Raw genomic sequence first — 21,743 nt, 5'->3', positions numbered from 1 at the left:
TACTAATCACTCATATTCAAGTACGCTTTTAATGTTTTTCCATGTAATAATTTGCATTTAAAACCAGGTGGTCAGACGTTTGAAAGAGCTTCCATGTCAAGAGCAACCAAACAGACTAGGACTTCAGCTCATTAAAGAAGGACCCGTGCAGTGAGATGGTGACTAGTTGTCCTCATTGTTTCTCATAATGCATAAGGACTGCCAAGAAAATTATAAGAAGGTGCAGAAGGTGGTTCTTCTCCAGAACTGAGAGCAACTTGTAGAACGTATTGCAACAGCCCACGCTGATGCCCCCAGAGCACAACATTACAAAAACCTATCAGACAGCTTCTAGGCTGGAAATCTGTCACAAAATTAAAAGCAAAGACACAGTTGTGGCCATGGTAGTCACATACTGCCAGAAGCGGGGAGAGGACAGCAGAGTAGTACCATTGCATGTTATCTCTGCTTTAATGTCAGGAGCCTCCATGGCTGCTAAAACAAATTCCTGTCTCACCCAGCCCAGTCCTTCTTAAATTCTGTGGGGCTGGAAATACCTTCTTAAAAACATAAACATTTTTACCTTCTCTTGTATGTATCATTTTGCATGGAAACTCTTCAAGTCATCTCATACTCACTATTAAAATTACAAAGGTCACTTATAAACACTTCACTTACAAACAGCTGTAACACACACAGTGTGACATGGAGGGTAGGATTAAGGGAATACCTCACAGTTCTGTGCACAATCTCCCTGCTCAGTCCTGGCTACAGAGCTATGTCAAAAAATCACTCTCAAGAGTCCCAATGCATTGCACCCCACATTTTCTAACTACTTAGCAGACTTGGGAAAGATGCAAGCAATACAGAATAAACCCTTAATGTACATCAAAGTTGAAGTACCAACAGATCCTTTCAAGAGCTTACAGGAAGGCAGTCAATCAGCATTTATACTGTAGACAAAGCTCAACCCAGTCATTTCTAGGAAGTTATTTGGTAACCACTGTAAAAATGGAGATAGATCCTGAAGGAACCACTTCAGCTGCAAGTGATACCACTTTCCCAGTGCCTACACTGATCCCAAATGGCACTGAATTTGCTGTCTGAGGGCACACAAAGGATTTTAAACATTTCTCCCTCTGCCTGCGGGAAGCCAGGGGTGCAGGGGAGGGCAAGTGGGCCACCAGGGTTAGAAAGGAAGTGAGAATCAGCTGGGGACAAGTTAAATGTAGAGGAACCAGGCACCACCCACCCTGCTGCTGGCCAGCAATGCATGAAGGTGTGAAGCCTCCTGAGGGACAGTCACTGACAAGAGCTGCTGGGTCAAACAAGGGATTTCCTGGAAGACCACTATGGTCACAGACCAGCTTTTCCACAGCATTACAGAAAACAAAAGTCTCTGGGATAGGTACATCTTATTTTGTCTTCCAAGCTAGCCTTTGGGCTGGCTGCAATTAGTCCTGTAATGCAAAAGAGCCATCACACCGGACAAGCTGAGTCTCACCATTCACCTGATTCAGTGCTACATTCATCCTCTCACGTCACCTAAAAGGCAGTAGATGCACAGATATGTACAAAACACAGCTTTTGCCCAATTCTGGTCACTGCTTGTACGTTTTTAATAAACGTGAAACATGGGATTTAAACTCAAGTAACCCGTAGAAGACAGAATTTTTCCTTGCTTAGTTAAGCCAATGGACTTAATAAGTAATTCCTAAGTTGAAATTTTAATAATTATAACCCCAGCATTTGGGTTCACTCAAGGCCTCATGCATTGCTCAAAGCACAATTCACTGGACTGAAAACAGTCTGCATTTCTGGGCATTTAGGTAATATATGCTTTTATCTTGGGAACTTTTGTATTGGGATGAATTTGACTAGCAATAATTGGATTTAGATAAGAAACTCTGAGGCTCTTTTATTCTTGTGAATTAATATAGACACAGCATAACTGAGTTTATTTTGCTTAAAGCAGACTCTATTAGGAAAACCATGTATTTGAGGAGAAAAAAAAAGCCCATATTAAGAAGGCCTATAGTAAAGAAGGAACTTATTTCTTGGAGACATTATTCCTATAATACACTGCCACACAAATTTCAGACATCAAAATACACACAGAAGGGAATTTCACTCAGAAAACATAAGATAATTACAGGCACGAGTCTATAAACACTATTATTGCTTTAGTCAAATAAGACCCAAGATCATACCATTTTCTTGAATAACTGCTCCATATTAGGAGGAAAGAACCAGAAAGTCTATTTCCAATAATGGATCATGCCATTTACTTTGCACTGTATTTACAGATAATATTTAGAAATCCTGCTTTACAAAAGAAGATGCAAACACCATTTAGCTCAAATCACAGGACTCCAATACAGGCCTGAAGCAGCTGTGTTAGCTACTTTGATGCTCTTTTATTGCAGAAAATGGAAATTCAGTAGTTTTAGTGAAGTTTGCTTCTTGTAAAATTTCAAGAACCTAGGGTGGGGAATACTGTAAATAAACCTCTTAAAATGTGCATAGAAGCACCTAAAACAAAAAACTCGTCTAGTCTTAAAATGCTATCTTTCCTTTCCAGCATCCCTAAAATACTCTGCTATCAAAGCACAGGAAGGCATCTTGCCTTCATCTTCACTAAAATGACAGAGGCATCTCACATTCATTTTAAACATGTATTTAAAGGACAACACAGATTTTTTTTTTTTTTTAAAAGAGAGAGTTGTATTTCCTATTCATCCTATTCTGCATTCATCTATTTAAACATTATATTCCCTTTCAACTCCAGAAAAACAGTCCCATATGAAAGTGTACAGGCTCTGGAAACTTACTGTAATTTTTTTTTCAGTCCCTGGGAAATTAAGCCAGATAAAGCAGAAGTTAAGGTAAACAAAATATAAACAGCCACTATATTTCAAGAAATATAAAGAACTTGAACTTTCACAGCTATAAGAACAATATCAGTTTAGTAGCTTAAAGGTAGTTTTTCCTGTAGTCTTGTTCCTTTTCTTGCCAAAATGCACAAAAGAAAAAAAAGATATTTTCTTTTTGTCTGCATGTAAATGAAATTAAGTGGTTTGATCCAACACTTGCAGAAATCAAAGGCAGTATTTTTACTGCCTTCAGTAGGTACAAGCTCAAATCCTATTCACAGTACTTATAATAAGGCTACAGATTTGTCACACTCCTGGTACCCAAGACCAAATAAAAAGCCACTTAACTGAAGCGGTGCTCCCCATAAAAGCCTGATATTTTACACTAGATTTTTCCCCAGTTTGCTGAAAGCAGACACTTTTCTCTTTTTGAAGCTTTAATTCTAAACACTGCTTATTCTTAATTAGTACTATGTATTATGTTCATATCATATCTGTACATTTGAATATTGAAGCTATTTAACAATATTTAAAACTTCATTAGTTTATTGTATATTGCATTTAAATTAAAATTCTGATGTTTATATTTTTGCTTTGATACAAAGCTATGTATTTCCATCATAGATCTGCCATGACAAATAACCAGTGTTAATAAATAATTAGCAAAATATTCTACAGTTGCTAAATTAAGTACGGAGAATGAAATTCATGCACAAATTAATAACTGCGATTTTATGCAGAACACTTCAGTCCTTCTTCTGGGCCATCATTAAATCTTCAACTGCTAATTATTCCATATTTGCAAGAATTCAGATGTCTTAAAAAACTAAAACACAACTTTTGTTTGCAGACACTCAGCAGTACTGCTAAATTTTCTGTATAATGATAGGATGCATTATTTGGAAGACAGCTTGGGGATCCGAACTCCTTCACAGAATGAGATGTGGTTTACAGTAGCCTGTCACAAATGATAATACCAGGCACATCCTAATTTTGAAAGAAGGGAGTGGGAGAAAATAACAAAACATGCAAAACCAAATATTTTCTACTATAAAGACATTGTTCATCAGAACTGGGAGAAAAAATTAAGTAGATCTTTCTTCAGCAAGATGCTCAGCAGATCTTCAGATCCAGCAACTCAATTATCTCAGATATTCTGGAAATAACCCCCTCAACATATCATTCCTGCATCTAGAATGTATTTACTTTTTATGTTCTTGCATGCTGTGCTGTCTTGTATCTGATTTCTCATTCACAGTCTTGCTTACATATGGAGGATTCATTGTTAAATTACAGTTGGTATGAACCAGCATGCCAGCATACCACGATATTAATCTCTGAAGTATTCAATCATTTAACAATAGCCTCATTATTCAAGGAAACTCAGAACATTCAGTTTGGCCAGATTTTCTGACATTTTACTAAAACAATTTACTCTCAAAAGAACTCTATAACTGCAACATATTGTAAAAAATATATATCTGTGTGTCTCAATCAGATGATACCTCTCTAATAACAGCTAAGAAAAGGAATTAAAAAGAAAAAGAACTACAGAAAAAAACAAGAACTCTACCACCAGAGACCATGAACTCAAAATGATAATTTAAAGCTAAAGCATTTTATAGAGTTCACACAGAGGCCACTCGAATCAAATGTGTGAGTGAGACTTGTTGAGTTCACAAAGCTCCCATTTCATTATTTACATATTAGAAAAATCCAGGTCCTTGGGAAGCCTTTTGGAAACAACTTAGTTTTGAGAGGCATGGTTTCTTAGGATTTTTATATTGCAAAATATGTATTTCAGGAACTACAAAACAGAACTACTTATTTTTCTTCAATATATTTATTTTAATCCTTTTATTTCCAGGGCTGGAATGTCACAGTCATATTCATTTTCCAAAGGACAAAATTTGATAGAAGTGGTACAGAGGAGCACATTTTTCTCTGCCTAAATTTTTCAAGGAGAAACAACAAAAGCATCGATTTGGATTTTCATAATTAAATGGACAAAAGTGCATGATGCTTTCCAGGGACTGAGACATAATACCTCTGCTTTTGAGTTTCTTTAGATTTTATTTAACTATACCGAGTATATTTTTAAATCAAAGATTATTTTTTTTTAGGGTTTTTTGTTTGTTTGTTAGGTTGTTTAGGCAACTCTGTTACATAAAAATAACCTCAAGAGAGCGTGTGGAAATGGATTTGGTAAGCTATTTGTCCATGATATTTTTAAATGCTCGTGCACATGTACAACTTCAAGTATGTAAGAAGCTCAGTTAAACTTACAACAGGATGATGAACTTTTCTCAAGGCTAAGGCATGTTTGCAGGCTCCTACATGAATGTGCTTGTTTGGTGTGGAACATCCTGCCTACAGCCCTGATGCAGTAAACAGACTTACACTGGACACCTAAGTGCATGTTTCCAGTCAGTGAGTGCTTTGCTCTCCTCAGTTCAAGGCCCATTACTACCACAGTCATCAGTTTCAAGAGGTCAAACAAGTTGCCTCTGCTGGCAACTCACAACTCCCAAGCCAGGGTCCCAAAGCAGGTATTCTTCAAAACCTTAAGTGATAGCTTTGTCAACGACAACATTCAAACTAGACCAAGCTGCCGAGCATGCAATATAAATGCATAACTTATGAACTGTGTGTTACTTTTCTATATTTTGAAAAACTTTTTTTAAACCTGCAAGTAAATACAGCATTAAATGAAAAGCCACCTGCTACAAAAAACACATGTACAGGTTTAAAAAGATTTCATGTTTAGAGCCCTTGCCTATTACATAGATTCATAATTTATATGTCTTATATTTCTAATTATAAACATTATATGGACATAATTGAACGTATTAGCCTCACTGTGTCAGCCTGGTAAACACCTTTGAAGAAGAAAGGCTTAAAAACTGTACTTTGGATCACGCTCTTGGTTTCCAGAAACAGTGCCCTCCTTCTGGGTCCAACAGGTCATCCCAATTTACAGCAACAGAGCAGCTGTCTCATAATTTTCTGTCACTGAGTGTTGAAGTTATTCTTTAAGATAATATCAAGGGGCAGGTTATACGGCATAATTAGCACATCCTGTGGCTCTCTGCTCATCAGTCAGCACTTCTCAGCACCAGTGAGCCTAAGACAAACAAAACCTTAGTCAACCAAAAGCTGCTCACTAAAGCTTTGTGCCACCTGCTCTCACTGGACACCTTGGCCATGAGCCTCCTACAGAAGAAAAGCCAACTGTTGTGCTTCACTGTGGTTCAGCTTGCACCCAGAAACAGCCAGTGTGGACCAGGAAGGGGTTAGACAGCCCAAGGATTCACTAAATAAATAGTATTCATACACTTAATGTCTTCTGTCCTTAAACAGACACTTGGTTGGTTCTGCTGAGCAGAACCCTGGACAGAGAGCTATGAAAAAATATGTGCTATGTAGCCTACCCTTTCTGAAATATACATGGGGAGAACTGGAAGAAGGAGCAAGAATTTAAATATTTTATGTTTCTGCTGAGAAATTTTACTCGAGGAACAAAAAACTCACTGAAAAACATAGTGAAAAGCACATCTTGAAATCTTATCAGTAACACCGGATTTGGAAACAAATTAGCTTCAGTTGCTTGGAAGCCCTCAAGGAAAGACTTTTGTGTATTACTGGCTTCAGGTGCCTTCAAATAAACTTATTAAATGAGATACAATCCTCAAACCATATAAAGATATACACGCAAAAACATACCTCATTCAGAGTATTGGGCATACTTTGAGAGATAGAAAACCAAGATTCACTGGAATAAACCCACAATTCTTCCTGTAAACAGACAAGGAATATAGTACTGACAATTCCTATTGCTCTCTAATACACCAAAAAAGTTATGAAATTAACTTCTGGTATTAAAAATAATTAGAAAGAAATACATTTGAGATACCTTTTTATTTTGCTTATATATTTTGAGCCGTTATGATAGACTCTGATTGTATTTTCATGCCTCTCATTAAGCCATGAAGGAGAGAAACCTACACTTCTTTTTTTAAATTTGAAAGCTGAGATTCCCATCTTATCACATGCCTCAGGATCTAAAGGTTTAAGAAACAAATATTGTGAACCTCGCAATAAACTTCTGAGGGTTGGCAACACCAAGGGCAACATCTTCATCAAATATTAGTGAACATCCTCAGCTAGGGAAAAACACTGATTGGCAGTTGTGTCCCAGAAAACAACCTTCTGAAGTAAAAAATAATAATAATAAAAAAACCCCCATGAACGAATCCACTCTATGTTCTACTCCCCACTTTATAAAAAGAGATTAATTTAAAAATTTATGAAAACCCCAGTGCTGACACCCCTCACTTTACTACTGCTATCACACATACAAATGGCACGTATATCCTATATGAAGAAACTGTATTCCAGTAGCCAAAATATAATCTGCCAAATGTGCTGGGTTTAAAAATTAATAACACAATTTTAAATTATCACCTCTAGCAGCAAGCTGACTGCTTTTTTGAACATCCCATCAGAAGCAGTGAAAGCACAAAATCAATGTAAAAAGGACACAGTCAGTCTTCATGGAGGCAAAGACATTCTACAAGAAACAGACCTATAGTCCGAAAATATTTACAAATATGAACAACTGAATTCATGCTCTGGACAGTCCTGCCTATACCTAATTGCCAACTTGTGTATATAAACCAAATACTTGCAGTATCAGGCTGTGTATTTAAACATTCCTTAAACATTTTATTCAGCAACAGCATTTGCATCCTTTCCTCCCACTTACTCAGACCATGGGAGTTTCCAAGCCTTTCCCTTTCTGCTGTTCAAGACAAGAAGTTCTCAAAAGACCAAAATCTTGAATAAGAAGCAAAAAAAAGCTATTCATTTCCCATATGCCTCTGCCCTCTGCACTTTGTTGAGGCTTGCTCCAGAGGATACAGAGTTCAAGAGAAAGACCTATGGATTTGCCCTGTTCTGCAATTTCTGAGTGCCATTAAATGTTACTCTACATGCAATATTCCATTTTGCAAGACAATTTCTTAAGTTCAGACTTCAGTTTCTTTTTGATTCTCACATTCTCAGCACAACAGCTTCTTTGTTCAAGCTTCCATGTTTATGGGAATGTTATCTTATCTCTGGTTTAGCCTTTAATATTGAGCAGAGTCAGAAAAGAATCATCCTCTTGTTTGAGATTTGAAGATTTATGCCTGCTTACATTTTTAAGATACATAAACATACAAACATACTTACAAAGTCTAAGCAAATTTACTCTTATTAGAGCTGTTATCTGAATGATGATGTTTAACCCCAGTTACAATGTAGTTCCCTTATCTCCCACGTGAAATATTTTTTTCAAAATCTGTTATGAGAAGAAAATGACAGCATCCTACAGAAAACAAGCTTTCCCCAGCCTGTCTGCAAGGGATCAGTAAGGTTGGAGCACCAAGGTTTAAGCAGCAGGAAATGAGCAGAAGAGTGGGAAGCAAATCATTACAGTGTGAGGGAGGACTTCATAGCCACTGGGCCACCCAAAGTTGACAGACAGTGCCATAGCCAAACTCTCTGATTCAGAGAAGGGACACAAACATATAAAAATGGAGAATGGCAGAAGAAAAAAGCATTTAAAAAAAAGAATTTAAAAACATCATTTGCCTAAACTCCAGACAGTCTTCTCCCCACATTTCCCATCCCAGAGCTTCTCCAGAAAGTCATTCTCTCTCCCATCTCTAAGATTAGAATGATGTGCAAGACCTGCTCAATTTTGACGGGGGTTGGGGGGGGCGCAGTATCCACCTTGAACACAAAACGTTTTGAATCTTCCCTCACTTTTGAAGCGTTTGTATTTTTTAATCCCTGCTCTGCTAATTTTGTCTCCCCTTCCTCCCCTTCAGTGGAAATTTTCTACTCTTTACAAGCCCAGCTCTCCGGAGAAAATTGACTTCCTCTAGGAGAGAGTCATTCTGCTGTTTTATGCATGGTCTTTGATGACCATCCTGCCATCCTGTTCACCACAGAAGACAGACACGGTGGCACTCCTCCCCAGCACAGAAAGGTCATGGGGGCAAAACCAGAACAACCTCAGAGGTTAACTATACCAAGAGTTCATCATCTCCAGAAAATACCATACAAGATGTCCAAATGAGCCATTATGGAAGTAAACTAATTATTGCTGGTTTCTGTCATTCTTTCATTCCACCTTTTAAATCTCCTCTGAATAATAACCATCATGTAGTTCCCTCTCTCCCAGAGCCACAAAGGAATGAACTCTAAATCAGATATGACTTGAGCTCATGTTGATTTTACTTGGGCACTGTATGCGAGGCCAGAATGCATTTCAGCACAGCCTGCAAAACCTGCCTTGAAGATGTGAGAAAATATCCGTTTGCTGCACCTTTTGCTGTTTTAGCTGCTTTACAAGCAGTGTACCTGCTGGCTTCACTGTTTCTGTGAGATCTGCAATCCCATGTTTGATTGTAGTGAAGTTCTACCCCTGGAGTGACAATTCTCCCCATAGCTCTTGGCAGCTCTGATGTCAATGGGTTAAAAAAAAAAAAAAAAAAATTGTAATAATAATACAGCTTAAGCCTTCTCTATAAACACCTTGTATATAGACCATATATTGACTCCCTGCCTCCTCCTTGACACATGGGGTCCTTGTAAGAACTTCCCCTTGTGCCTGCTGCTACAGTGAGGTACAATGAAGGACTGGAAGCCATGAGGAAGAAAATGGAGGAGTCAACACCTTTTCTTCAATTTCCAACTAAGGATTTTTATGTGATGAAGTTCATCTTGCTTACTGACTTGCATTACTAGTTTCAGTGGGACCAAGAATGAGGGAAAATTATTAGTAAGGCCCAGTGATGGCTAGACAGGTTTTGTTTGTTGGTTTGTTTTTCTTTTTTTGTTTAGTAGAATTCAGCATAGTTCCACTGAATTTCTCTCAAATAAATAGGACAAGTGTCTATAAATCAAAAGGTGAATTTAAAACCCAACAAAATAGTTTTAGTGACTGTCAAAAAGAAAAAAACCCCTAACCCCAAAAATTAACTCTGAAATTGAGAGGCCTTAGCTACTGAACTGTAACTTGGTCTGAAAAAAGTCAACACAGCTAATGCCTGATGCAGCACTTGAAAATGCTGGGGTGAGTAAACTGCCCAAGCCAAGAAATTCATATTTAAAACTCACATTGCCTAGCTATGCTCTGTAAATTGTGCCAGGATTTCTTTATATAATTTTCACTAATGCTGGCTGATGTTAGTGGAGGAAATCCTCCACAGACAAACAGGACAATCCATCCCTCTGTAGGTTCCATAAAATCACACATTCTATGGAAATTTCCAAATACATCGGCACAATATGGGTGAGTTAAGGATAAAGTTTCAAGCCTGAACTCCATAATTTCCTGTCTTTTGCTACTCTACACAGCTCTTTAATGTTATGTTAATATCATTTTTGTGGGTGTGATTGAATTACCCGTCACTCTTGATGGCAGCATTAGTGGATTTCTGTGTAATAGGAGAGCATGCTTTACTGCACATACTGCTACCAAATACCATTAAGCAGACCAGCTGCAGACGTTCTGATAGCAGGACTGGAGGGCTACCTTGTTAGGAGGTGATGATCACTTTGTTGCTGGCACACGGATAGAATCCCATGAGCCCTCAGCATGTTGAACACACCTCGATGTCCCCACCTGCCATAGCAGGTCCAGTGGCTGAAAAAAGTGCTCAGCCCCAGAATCTGCTGAGAGTGCCGAGATCCCTCTTACAGGCTCAACATCCTGAGTCCTATACAGTGCTGCCGTGACTTGGCAGTCTCAAAAGATAGAGATGTATTTACTTGGCAACATTTCGACTCCAGGTGCAATGGAGGGCTGCTAACTTCTCCATCGAGAGCGTGCCTCACACACTGGTGACAGCTACTAACTAGTGCCAGTACCAGTGTACTATGATCTCCACAGGGAGCATTTTGCAACTCCTTACACTACTGCTGGGACACCACAGCAGCTTTTGAGCAGCATTTCTCCTGCTTAGATGAACACAGATGTTCCAGAGATCCATCTCACCTGCTTAAGGACACATACAGACTACATAACTATATATAATAACAAATCTCCATAGACATGTGAAGGAAATTATTTCTAACCTCAACTACTTAGTTTTAAAAACATTTAAATAACCCCTGAAGTCCTTGACTAAGTTATCTAAAGGCTGGAGAAAACTGTCGCATAATCAGAGACTTAAACAGCTCCATCTATTTTGATTATAAAAGAAAAAAAGTCTGAAAAGTGACTTGATTATAGCGTGCAAATACATCCGGGGGGAGGACAGAAGGAGAAGGAGAGAATCTGAAAGATTCTTAATCCAATTAAACCAAGAACCAACAGGTAAAATTCAACACCAGAAAGTTGATTTGGAAGTGGGTCACAAATTCTGACCAGGGAATGCAGTTAACAGAAACAAGCTCTTAGCAACAGTGGTAGCTTTCCTGTTTGCTTTCATATTGAGAGTGCACACTTTTCTGGAACACGTTCTTTAAATCAAAAGAAACTGCTATGCTCAGTCAAGGGGCAAATGAGGGAAATTTAAGGACCTGAATCAACCAGAAAATATTAGTAGACAATCCCTTGGTTTCTTCTGGATCTTAAATTCTATGAATCTGAATTATTTTATCCCTTTTAATTACTAGTTCCCAACTATAAGGAAGCTAAAAAGTCCATGTTCTTCTTGAATCAGTGAATTATAGAAAATAATTGAAGTTTCATAATTGGATTATAACCCCAGGAGCACATGGAAATGCTGAACTGAGAAGCTAAAGTAAGGGAAGCATGTCTGGCTTCTTTTTTTTATGTGATCACCAGGCAGTAATAGCCATAAATGCTGCACTTATTACCTGTATTACACTGAAACAATAACATGGCTGTGATCCTGCAACAACTGCTATTTGAACAGACTGCTGTGCTTCCATGAAGTTATATGAGGCTGGGTCTCTACTGACAGAAAGCTTATTTCAGAATAGGACTTATATTTCCACATTGCCAATAACTTCTATTTGGGGTTGCACCCAGAGCTGTGGCTAGGTACTTTCCAAGAGAATCAGAATCCAGAGGTCTCTACTTTCCCTAGAGCTAGTGATGGGGGTCACAGAAAATATATGCCCAAAGAAAGAGAAAACCTCTTCAGATCTCTGTCAGATCAACATCTTCTTAAAATTAGGCTGAAAACATTCCATCTTTCCTGTCTCTGTTTTACAACAAGGCAGACAGAAAACCTCTGACGTAGTTGCAAAAATTCTAAGAAACTCCTTCTCTATCGAACATCTTTAAAAAAAAAAACACCAAAAAATGACTTTTCATTTTTTAGCACAAATCTAGCTGCAGTGTTTGTCACACAAATAATTCCGGGAAGTTACCAAATACTTGGAATGAAGGACATTGCATTCTGCATAGCACAGAACTCTTGTCGATGCTTGTTTGGAACAGTATGAGAAAGTCTAGCAGCTGAACACAATGACATTTTTGTTTTCATGCTGATAATATTCAATAGCTTTGCCACCAAAGTTGGCCAGCCACTTCCCCTTGCATAGAAACTGCAGGCATGCTCTAAGGCTCCCGCCATTAGCTGGAAGCAGAACTCAGGTTATTCCTGTTCAGGAGGTGAGGGGAGGGGGGTAGAATGATGGTTTTTAAGCACAGCTGGTATTGTTTCCTTCCAGCAAAGCTTTAGGACAATGTATTTCTCACATGGATCAGAACTTTGCGTCATACCTTCTAGAGAAAGGTTACAGAAACATTTCTGCTACACAAATGTCAGAACATGAACAGCATGGCTCCATCTGCTCCCAAGTCAGTGACTCCTAAGGAGTATAAGCCACATCCCAGTCAGAGAACTTCCTACTTCCTTCTCCACACTTTGCATATGTAATACAGGCATTAGTTCTGCTCTCCCACTGCTGTCATCAATTCTCAAAGGACAACAGATCAGAAAGACCCATTGAACTTGACACCACCGAGTTTAAGAGCACAGATACCAAAAATGCAGATGGATCTAAAAGACATGGATGAGCTTCAAAATAGAAGAACCAAAAATAACCAGTACTTTCACTGCCACTATTGCCATTAAAAAAAAAAAACAAAACAAAACCACAACCCTATGCAACTCAGAGGAAAACAGTGAAAGAACCTTCCTCAAACCTCCAGAGCATCAACCAGCCTCCTCAGTGGAAAGCAGAAACCAAGCATCAGAGGGGCTGGAAAATTCAGGCTGGCAAAAGTCCCACGGCCATGAAGGCCCTTCCACAGAGCAATGCCCACATTAGAAACCCAGGCAGTTGTCTGACAGACACACATAGTGTGGAGCTTGTCTGTCCTTTAGACAGTCTTTGGCCATGAGCATTTTTAAACTCTTAAATGCTTACATCAATAAGAGAATGAATGATAGTATCATGGATAGATGGTGATGCCATGGTTGACTGGCTGCACACAAAATATGCTGGAGAAGTGGAGAAAGAAAGAGGACGAGAAAAGACTAGAAACATGCTAATCTCAAAAGAGGTCAGAAGCAGCTCATTAAGTGTGTTTGTCCTCTTTCTATCTCAACACCGTCCTGCACAGTAAGCAAAACAAGTGGCTGTTACAGTCATGCCCTTCACACCGCTACACAGAAATCTCAATATATTTGTTATGAGCTCTGTTTTGTTGTGTTTTGTTGAGGTTTTCTTTCCCCAAGGACTTTAATTAAAATTAATCAGAAAAAAAATATTTTCAGCAGCAATGTCTGAGAACACTGTCTCCTCCCCTATCTTCCATTAAATCAGGTTCATCCAACTTGAAAGGAGATGAGAAACTCTTACTGACACTCTGTCACACTCCAGTGAAAAGGCACATTCAAAACAGAGAAGAGTGCAGGTGTTCATTTATTACTTTACAAAGATTATTTTTCTGCCTTTCTTCCTGACAATGGGAACGTTCACATCCCAGATGGAGCTCTCTGTAGTGCTGTGGGCATTTGCTGATCTAGACTTTTGTTTTCCCTGATGAAAGAGCCTAGGTAAGAAGAGGATCGTTTCATTTCCTACTAGGGCAACTTTAATGTTTGTTTTTAAAAATAGAGGACATTTGGAGATTATTTCAATGGGAAATGAACATACAAATAATTTTTTAACAATATCAGGTAAAGAAGAAAAAAAACCTGTGTACATCCATGCCCATTTTTACACATTGCAAAGATGCGGTATTTACATAACTGAGTGCAAAACTGTAAATCAATTTATTTCAAAAAACAAGATGTCACTCAGATGAAATACAAGTTCACTGCCTTGTACCATTTTTCACTCGGAGAAGGCTCCACAACATTTCTAAAAGCATTAATAAGCACCATCACTATGAAGATGTCTTCAAAGCAAGAACTAACAAATCATATCCACAACATTAGGTTCTTTTGCTTGTATGTCTACTTTACACATCCTTCATGTTTACCATTCGTTTCATCATCAAAGGCATTTTGACTGAAAAGTATCAGCCTGAAATGTATTTATTTTCCCTTTTCCACCCTTCTTAATGAACTTGCAGGAAAAGTCCATGATACAAAGAATCTGAGAGGAACACAGATTTCTCCAAGCTAACTCATCATTCTGGTCTGAATGCACACATTAATAGATGAGAGGAACAAACTCATGTTCCCTTGCTGCTTTGAATCAGCATATTTAGTTCAGCAGGACACCGTTGCCTTGCTAGGCCCAACAGTACACCCTTCCTGGGATCTTGCCTTTCCAATTTTACTTGGAATATCTAAGAAAATCTGGGGGCATGGGGTGGTTGGAGGTTTTTTCTCTGCAGTAAAGTGTGGGCATTTTTTTGGTTCCCATGAAGTCTGATCTCCTCAGCAGATTTCAGAGCTATTTACAGTTCTCATACTACAAGAACACACCTAACCAAAACATCCACTAAGATTTAAGCAGGAACTACTCTCTATGATGCCACGTGGTTCCTATATGAGCTAATCCCACTGAAAGAGCATTCTCACCTTCCTGCCCTTCCAGGCTATGCTATATCACAGCAACAGTGTCAGCTGACACTAATTACAGGAAAGATGTAGATTATAAGTTTGTTTGAATTAATATGAAAATCACAGTGCACCTTGCTTTATTTTATACAAGGTTACAAAACGCAGTAAATTCCTTCACATGTCCAAAGATTACTTTTTAAAAACACAGCAGGAGACACAGACTAACACTCTACTACTACGTAAGTCTCAGATACTTTGCGTTTTGTTATCACCAGGGCCAGGGTAAGAACACAAATTTACACTGGATACAAATTTGGTCTGACTTCATTGTAGAACAAAGGTTTTACTGCAGGGGTTCCTTTGGTCTTTTTGGTTTTGAGCTCACTATTAGGATTTTATTTTGGTTAACCTTTTTTTAGTTATAGTTCACAGTAACTATTTTTTATTAATATTTTAATGCAGGAAATAATTTCATAATTTTTCCTATAATATGGGCTTCTTGTTATTTTCACAAAAGAAAAATAAACAGGAATGTCAAACTCTTAATGCCTTAACAGATGGCAGAAATGGCCATCATGAACTTGCTCTATTATAAAGCTCAGTCTAACTGAAAATGTTTTTCTTGTGCAGCTAATAACAAAAGACACTGTCCAGAAAGTTACCTTGAACCCCTCTGAAACCTCAATGAACGCAGTAGGGGCAAAAGGAATGCACGCAGTTAATTTCAAAAATAGTCTAGGAGTTAAGTAATGTGTGTATTTTCAATTAATAACCTCAGCTCCATTATCCTTGGGGCTAGCCCTTTAGCAGAATGCAAACAGTGGCAGACTGAATATTTATTCAGATCTTCCATCAGAGAAAGCCAAGGACATTCAGAATGTAATGAGAGGCTAAAATCTCACACCTGATGACTTGTCTTGGAGACAACAGGGATAGTGTCAGAAAAAAAAAACAAAAACAAAAACAAAGACAACCAAACAAAAAGCACCTCTAAACCAAAACCCAAACCCTTTAGTAATCGGCACAAAATACGGAATCTAAGAACTAATTAGAGAAAGCAAGTCATAAAAATCACAATTCTGTAGGGATTTCCCATACCTGGAAAACCACTTAACTGGGAGATTCTGTCTCATCATCTTCAACAGTCACCCTGAGCAGCATACAGACTTGGTGATCTTTAGGTTTAGACATGTTTACTGTGCTGTTTTAATTAAGTCCTTTAATTTTACCCTGGACTACAAATAGGTCAAAACTGGAAGGGTGATGAGACAACTAATCCAGTAAGAACAAAGCAGATGGAAACAGGTTTCTGAAGGCACACTGTAGATGCAAGGGGAGAGGACTAAGGAAAAGATCATAAGGAAGTTTAAACTACCAGCCACTGGAAGTTTGAAGTATGAAGTATCTTTCTTTCAGACTACAGACTGGGCATGAAAAATTCATGACTGAATCAAGAACCATGACGATTCTGTGAAATATTCTGTGAAAGATGGACAGGAATTATCTTTTGACTATAAGTTAATGTCTTAATTGTGCAATGCACAAGGGTTGTTTTTTTTTTAGTCAAATGTTGGGGGTTTTAAACCAACTTTTCAAAATTATTGGGAGAGAGGAAGAAATATTTTCTTTTTCCCCAAATTAACTTTTTCTTCTCCAAATCATATTTTAACACATTTTGGGTCTAAGTCTTCTTCCATGCAAAAATGTAAAAAAAGACAAACAGAAAGACCATAATCTTGAGAAACAGAGTATAAGTTTTTGAAATGAAAAATGTTTCTAAGTAATAAACCTTAAACGTTTAATTTGTCCACTGGGATGTAGTAAGTAAGAATGGGATGTGTCCAGTATACCAACAGGAAACTAAGCCATCTGTGTATGATTTTAAGAGAATTTTGGAATTCTTCTGGATGAAATAGAAAACCATGCATGAAAATTAGAGTGACAGATTATTAATATTTCAATTATAACAATTTATCTTTAGTTGTACAGTGACAAACCATGCATGTTTTTCAATCTATAATCTGTAATTTTACATCTTGAGGTTGATTATCTTATTTTGATGAAAAGCATGTTTTGACTGTGAAGATAAATGTACAATGGTGTGTATCACTGCACCAGCAGAGACTCTGTACCTAAGAGAAATAAATGCTAATGATGTGCTATTTGTTATTATTTTCAAGAAATATTTAAAAATTAAAATGTTAAACTAATAAGTTCTGATTACCAGTATGATCACAGTGGGGTATTAAGCCTCTTTTTTGAAAGCCTCAAGAAAGGTTAAAAGATGCCAAGGTCCTTTTTTATAAATTCCATTACTCAGTGTTTATGAAAATCCAGAAGAAGATACTTAGGTAAAAGAACAACAGATTCTTGCTTGCTAAACATTCCTTTTCTCTCTTCTTTGATGTAACCTTTGACACAGTCATTGTACAAAGTCGCAAAGGATATAGTGCAACCAACATAACAGTTCCCTGCTGCAAAAGAGAATTTGATGCAACTTTCCCAGACACATGTTGAATACTGAGGATCAGAACCACACAAAAAGAAAATCTTCTAGTAGTTATTATTTTTTTTTATTATTATTTACTCAGCTTCTGTACACCCTATGATGACTTTTTTTCCTTTAGTTATGTGAACAGTTTGACAGATTACTGTGACAAGGTTACTCTTGAACTGATAAAGGTTTGATAGTGTTGGAACATTTGTCAGAAATGTCTGGCGTTACATGTAATGGACTCTGCAATTTAAACTTCAATGGTACTCCAATCTGCTGTTTTCTGTTTAGTGTGTGATACACACCACCCAAAAACACACAGCAGAAATACAGAAAAGCAGGCAGGATTCTCCAAAATCATCTCCACATGTTACCACACAACTCTGATGAAAGGGTTTCTTTTCCATAACCCACCTGGAAAACGCAATTAAATAAAAGAATTTTACACACTGCTTAAAGGGTGAAACATGGCAATGGGATGGGCTAAGATAAATGTACATAAACACTTCCAGCATCCCCTGTACTTCTGAGAGCAAAATATTGTCGGTTTAGAACCTGCCAAATGTCAGACATTACAAGTGACAGTTGTACTGCTGACAGCCTTCTCACATGGTAGAGGAAATGGGTTCATAAAGGCTCATTTTAGGGCCTGACAGATAGCCTAAGGGGAACCAGTATCCCAGATATACACTCGCTTTGGTGAATACCACCCTTAAACACAGCTCTCCAAAAATCTTGTACTGCAAAATAATAATGTGGTTTATCAATAGGAATTTTGGGATTCAGGTTTTCACCTCACATCTTGTGGCAGATTATGCAAATTTGAGGAGGGAGGGTGTGCAGAGAGGGACAGGGGAAGAGAGAAGGGATTTGGACCCTTATCTACCTCTACTATATAACCATCTGCAAAGGTAAAGAAAATATCTTGCAATGTATTACTTTAAATCTTATATGCTGCCATGAAAAATTACTGTGTTTTCAGATGTTTAAGTTTCCTTGTATCTTCTCTCCCTTTTCCTTTGATCAATATTTTAATATTCTGAAAAAAAGAGAGAACAACTGTCTGGTTTCTCCTCACTTCTATTCAGCCAAAGGAATGTCAACATTTTTCTTAAAGAGCACACAGGAACTCCAGAATAGCAAGACAAAGCCCTCTAATCATAGACTAGATTCATTTTAGGGAAGCATGTTAAAAATGTTGCAACAGTGCTGAAAGGAAGCTCTCAAATACTCAACGTGCACTTCCCATATGCAGACAAAGGGTCAGACATGCTCCCTGAACTTCATTATTCCAGTAGCACTGCTTATAGCAACCTCTCTCCACAGCTGCAGCACCAAGCACCAAAGCCATAAGGCTCCTCTAGGAATAGCTAGTACATTCCTGATCAGCTGAAAGCATCTGTCTAAACTCAGAACGGGTTAGACTGCAAAATGATGTATAGCAAAACAGCTTTTTGATCGTCAGCAGACTATTCAATTTATACCAACTGAGGCTCTGGCCCTTGAACTGGGATTATCTGTGACTGTCACAAGCAGGAAGTGTCAATGAAGGCAGTTTGTACAAATGTCAGACAGGTACACTCGCAATCAAATACGAAAAACCACCAGCATTGCTATACTCCTGTGAACAGTTAGCCAGTTCTGCCCATAGCAGCTTTAGTAGGAGAAAGTCACAGGAAGAGTTTCAAACTCACATTATTTTGCTGAAGTTCAGATACTACTTCAGTAAGACTGTTAATTCCAGTCCTGGCCAGCCATGTCCACATAAAGTGTAGTTAGGGAAAGTCTTTTGCCATCTTTGGTCAAAATCAGGAAAGGCAGAATGACATAAAATTGTAACACTCTACCAAATTTTACAGCTATTTACAGCTCAAAACTACAGCCATTGGGATTCAAGTCAGTAGAACAGCCTCAGACTGTTCCTTATTTTATCAAACTTCATTTATTGATCCCTATTTGAAAGGCTGATTCGTGATGAAAAATATCAGAGGCACTGTTGTCTTTTGGAAAAAACTGTCCTATGGCAAAAGCACTGCAGCTCTCCACCATAACAAGGTTAGATTTTTTTCTTTTCAAATCTGTGTTCTTACTTTGATTAAAGAAGTGTAATCCTAAATTTCACCCACGTCATCTCTGGTTAGAATTTCAAACCGGATTATAGCCCTCCTACATGTCATCAATAACAATCAAGACTTTGGAAATATAATAAGGTTCTTATTTTTACCCATATTACCCACTATAGTCAAGTGGGGAGGGGTAACAGGGTGCACCATTTAAGGAAATGTGCATAAGGACCAAAGAGCTCCTGTTTGCTGCCTCTCCAGTTTCAATAGGAATGAAACACAATAAAACTGATCAGTGCAATCTGCTGTCATGACTCAAGATAAACAGGGAGGGTAGTTTCATTTTTCAGTGGAACTGCAGTTAATCAGATGTTAATTGATGGCTACAAGGCCACCTTCAGTGCGTTTCATATTTCCCAATCTTTGAGCCTGGCAATTAGTGACACAGCAATCAAAAGATGAGATAAATGACTGAGGTGGGAACACCCATATTTTGTTTGATTCGCAGATCACTGTAACTATAAAATCTGCTATCATGGAAATTTTCTTGCCATGCAAATTCTTCTTGTAACATAAGAAAGAAACCAGATTAAACTAAACAGAAGTCAATCTGAAGGCCTTCACCTCTCTGCCTCCCAAAACTCATTGCCAGGTTTTCAACAGGCATTAATTAGCTGTTCAAACTGAAGGAAGAACACTTAACTTTCAAGCACAGGAGGCTTGTGATGTCTTTTTGTGAACATACAGAAGTGTAAACTGAAAGGCTAGCTTTGACACAGAGTAATTTAAGTGCACTTACGGCTGGCACAGCTTGATAAGGTCCTGGTCAGTGGTGCCGGGTGGAAGGCCTCGAATGTACAGGTTGGTTTTACTCAACTGCTCTCCACTGCTGTTGTTGCTGCTGTTGTTGCTGCTGTTTGTGCTGGGGCTGGGAGGAGCCATGGGGTGGGGAGCTGGTGCATAGGACTGCTGGAAAAAAAGAAAAAAAGAGAACAAAAAGACTGTTACTGGAAAATAAAAGCATGGTGCTTTACCCAGGTATCTCCAGAGCTATGCACTGCAGGTAGACTTCTCCTACCCTCCCTGTCCATTCAGAAAGCACAAGCACCCACCCCATGCCAGAAATGCCTCTGAAAACACAACACACAGCCGAGATTTTGGGCTTAGCCAGGGCTTTGAAGGGTGTTCTTTTACTTTATTTTTTTTAATCCAGAATTAAAGTAGCCAGATTATAAACCTACTTTATCTAGATCACTAAATAAAGCTCTGAAATTACAGGTACTCAGGAATTAAGTAAGTTAAACACAACCTCCTCTAAAAATACTCTTAAAACACAAGTTAGAATTTCTAGCCAAAGGTACAGAAGCTGATGCCAGCAGCTTAGTTAGTCTTTTCTAAACTTGAGGAGCATCCAGTACATGTACGGTCAGGTGGCAAGGAGTTGACTGGCTTGAGGAAAGGGAAATCCAAAGCAGCCTGAAAAGACTCTGTCATTACAGACATCTTTCACAACAGAGAGAAACAGGGTTTGGAAAACATGATCAGGCTAGAACCTCCTGCTCTCAAAACCATAGCCACTTCTGAACAACCACAAACCACACACAACTACTGAGAAATATCACTTTAAAAGGGAGGCATTCTCATAGGGAAAACAACACTATTGTCTAGCTCCCTGGTAAATACATGGTATGAAAAAAGACACACACATATTATAAAAATTACCTAAGCACCTCTGATCTTAGACAACAACAGGGACTTTAAACTGGCTGCAACCATCCCTGGCTCTCTCACCATCAGCCTGTTTACTCAAGCACAGAGCACTTGTCAGGAGAACGGAGGAGTGGTTGTTAGGAGAAGGCCATGTCCTGTCACTGACCTGATGTGTGCAGAAAGGCTGAGATCTAGGGGAGAAGTCAGGGGAGCTGGAGGACACCACGAGCTTAAGCTCCAGATGGAGAGCTGGGGGAACCAGAGTCAGAGCTCCAGGAACATAACTGCCTGCTGAGAGGGGGGAAAACCCTGCTTCCACAAGCTCATCAGCATATTCTACTAACAGTATGTGTGGTTACAGCACCAGGTAAATGTTGGGCCAATGCTAAGTTAACCGTAATGTGATGATGAAGTAACAAAAGCAAATTATATACCATTTTTATGTTAGTAGTAATGACACTTTAGTGACTTCTAATATGCTCATTCTGCATTTAGGACTTGAACAGAGAAAATATTTAAGTCTGTGAGTAATTGTGATCACACTAATCAACTGCCCCTTTCATTTCAATGGCCCTATTTTAGTGCTTGTAATTATGCACATACTAAATCAAAGCCTTGGTAGATAGATATTTTTAAA

General features: G+C 38.4%; 1 protein-coding gene across 6 annotated transcripts in view; it reads right to left on the bottom strand.

Annotated features, from left to right (window-relative positions):
* RBMS3 (RNA binding motif single stranded interacting protein 3) overlaps positions 1 to 21,743 on the bottom strand; it is a 448,136-nt gene that overhangs the window by 330,931 nt on the left and 95,462 nt on the right. For 4 of the 6 annotated variants that reach the window (XM_051612906.1, XM_051612908.1, XM_051612909.1 and 1 more), the window contains exon 2: positions 20,196 to 20,365. In XM_051612906.1, the coding sequence (XP_051468866.1) occupies positions 20,196 to 20,365 (170 nt within the window). The remainder of the gene's footprint in view (positions 1 to 20,195; positions 20,366 to 21,743) is intronic. The other 2 variants (XM_051612907.1, XM_051612911.1) reach the window with 1 other exon arrangement.

Source organism: Apus apus, chromosome 2 (genome assembly GCF_020740795.1).
Source record: "Apus apus isolate bApuApu2 chromosome 2, bApuApu2.pri.cur, whole genome shotgun sequence".
Classification (NCBI taxonomy): Eukaryota; Metazoa; Chordata; class Aves; order Apodiformes; family Apodidae; genus Apus; species Apus apus.
Note: the sequence above shows the minus strand (reverse complement) of the source record. Positions and strands in the feature narration are given on the sequence as shown.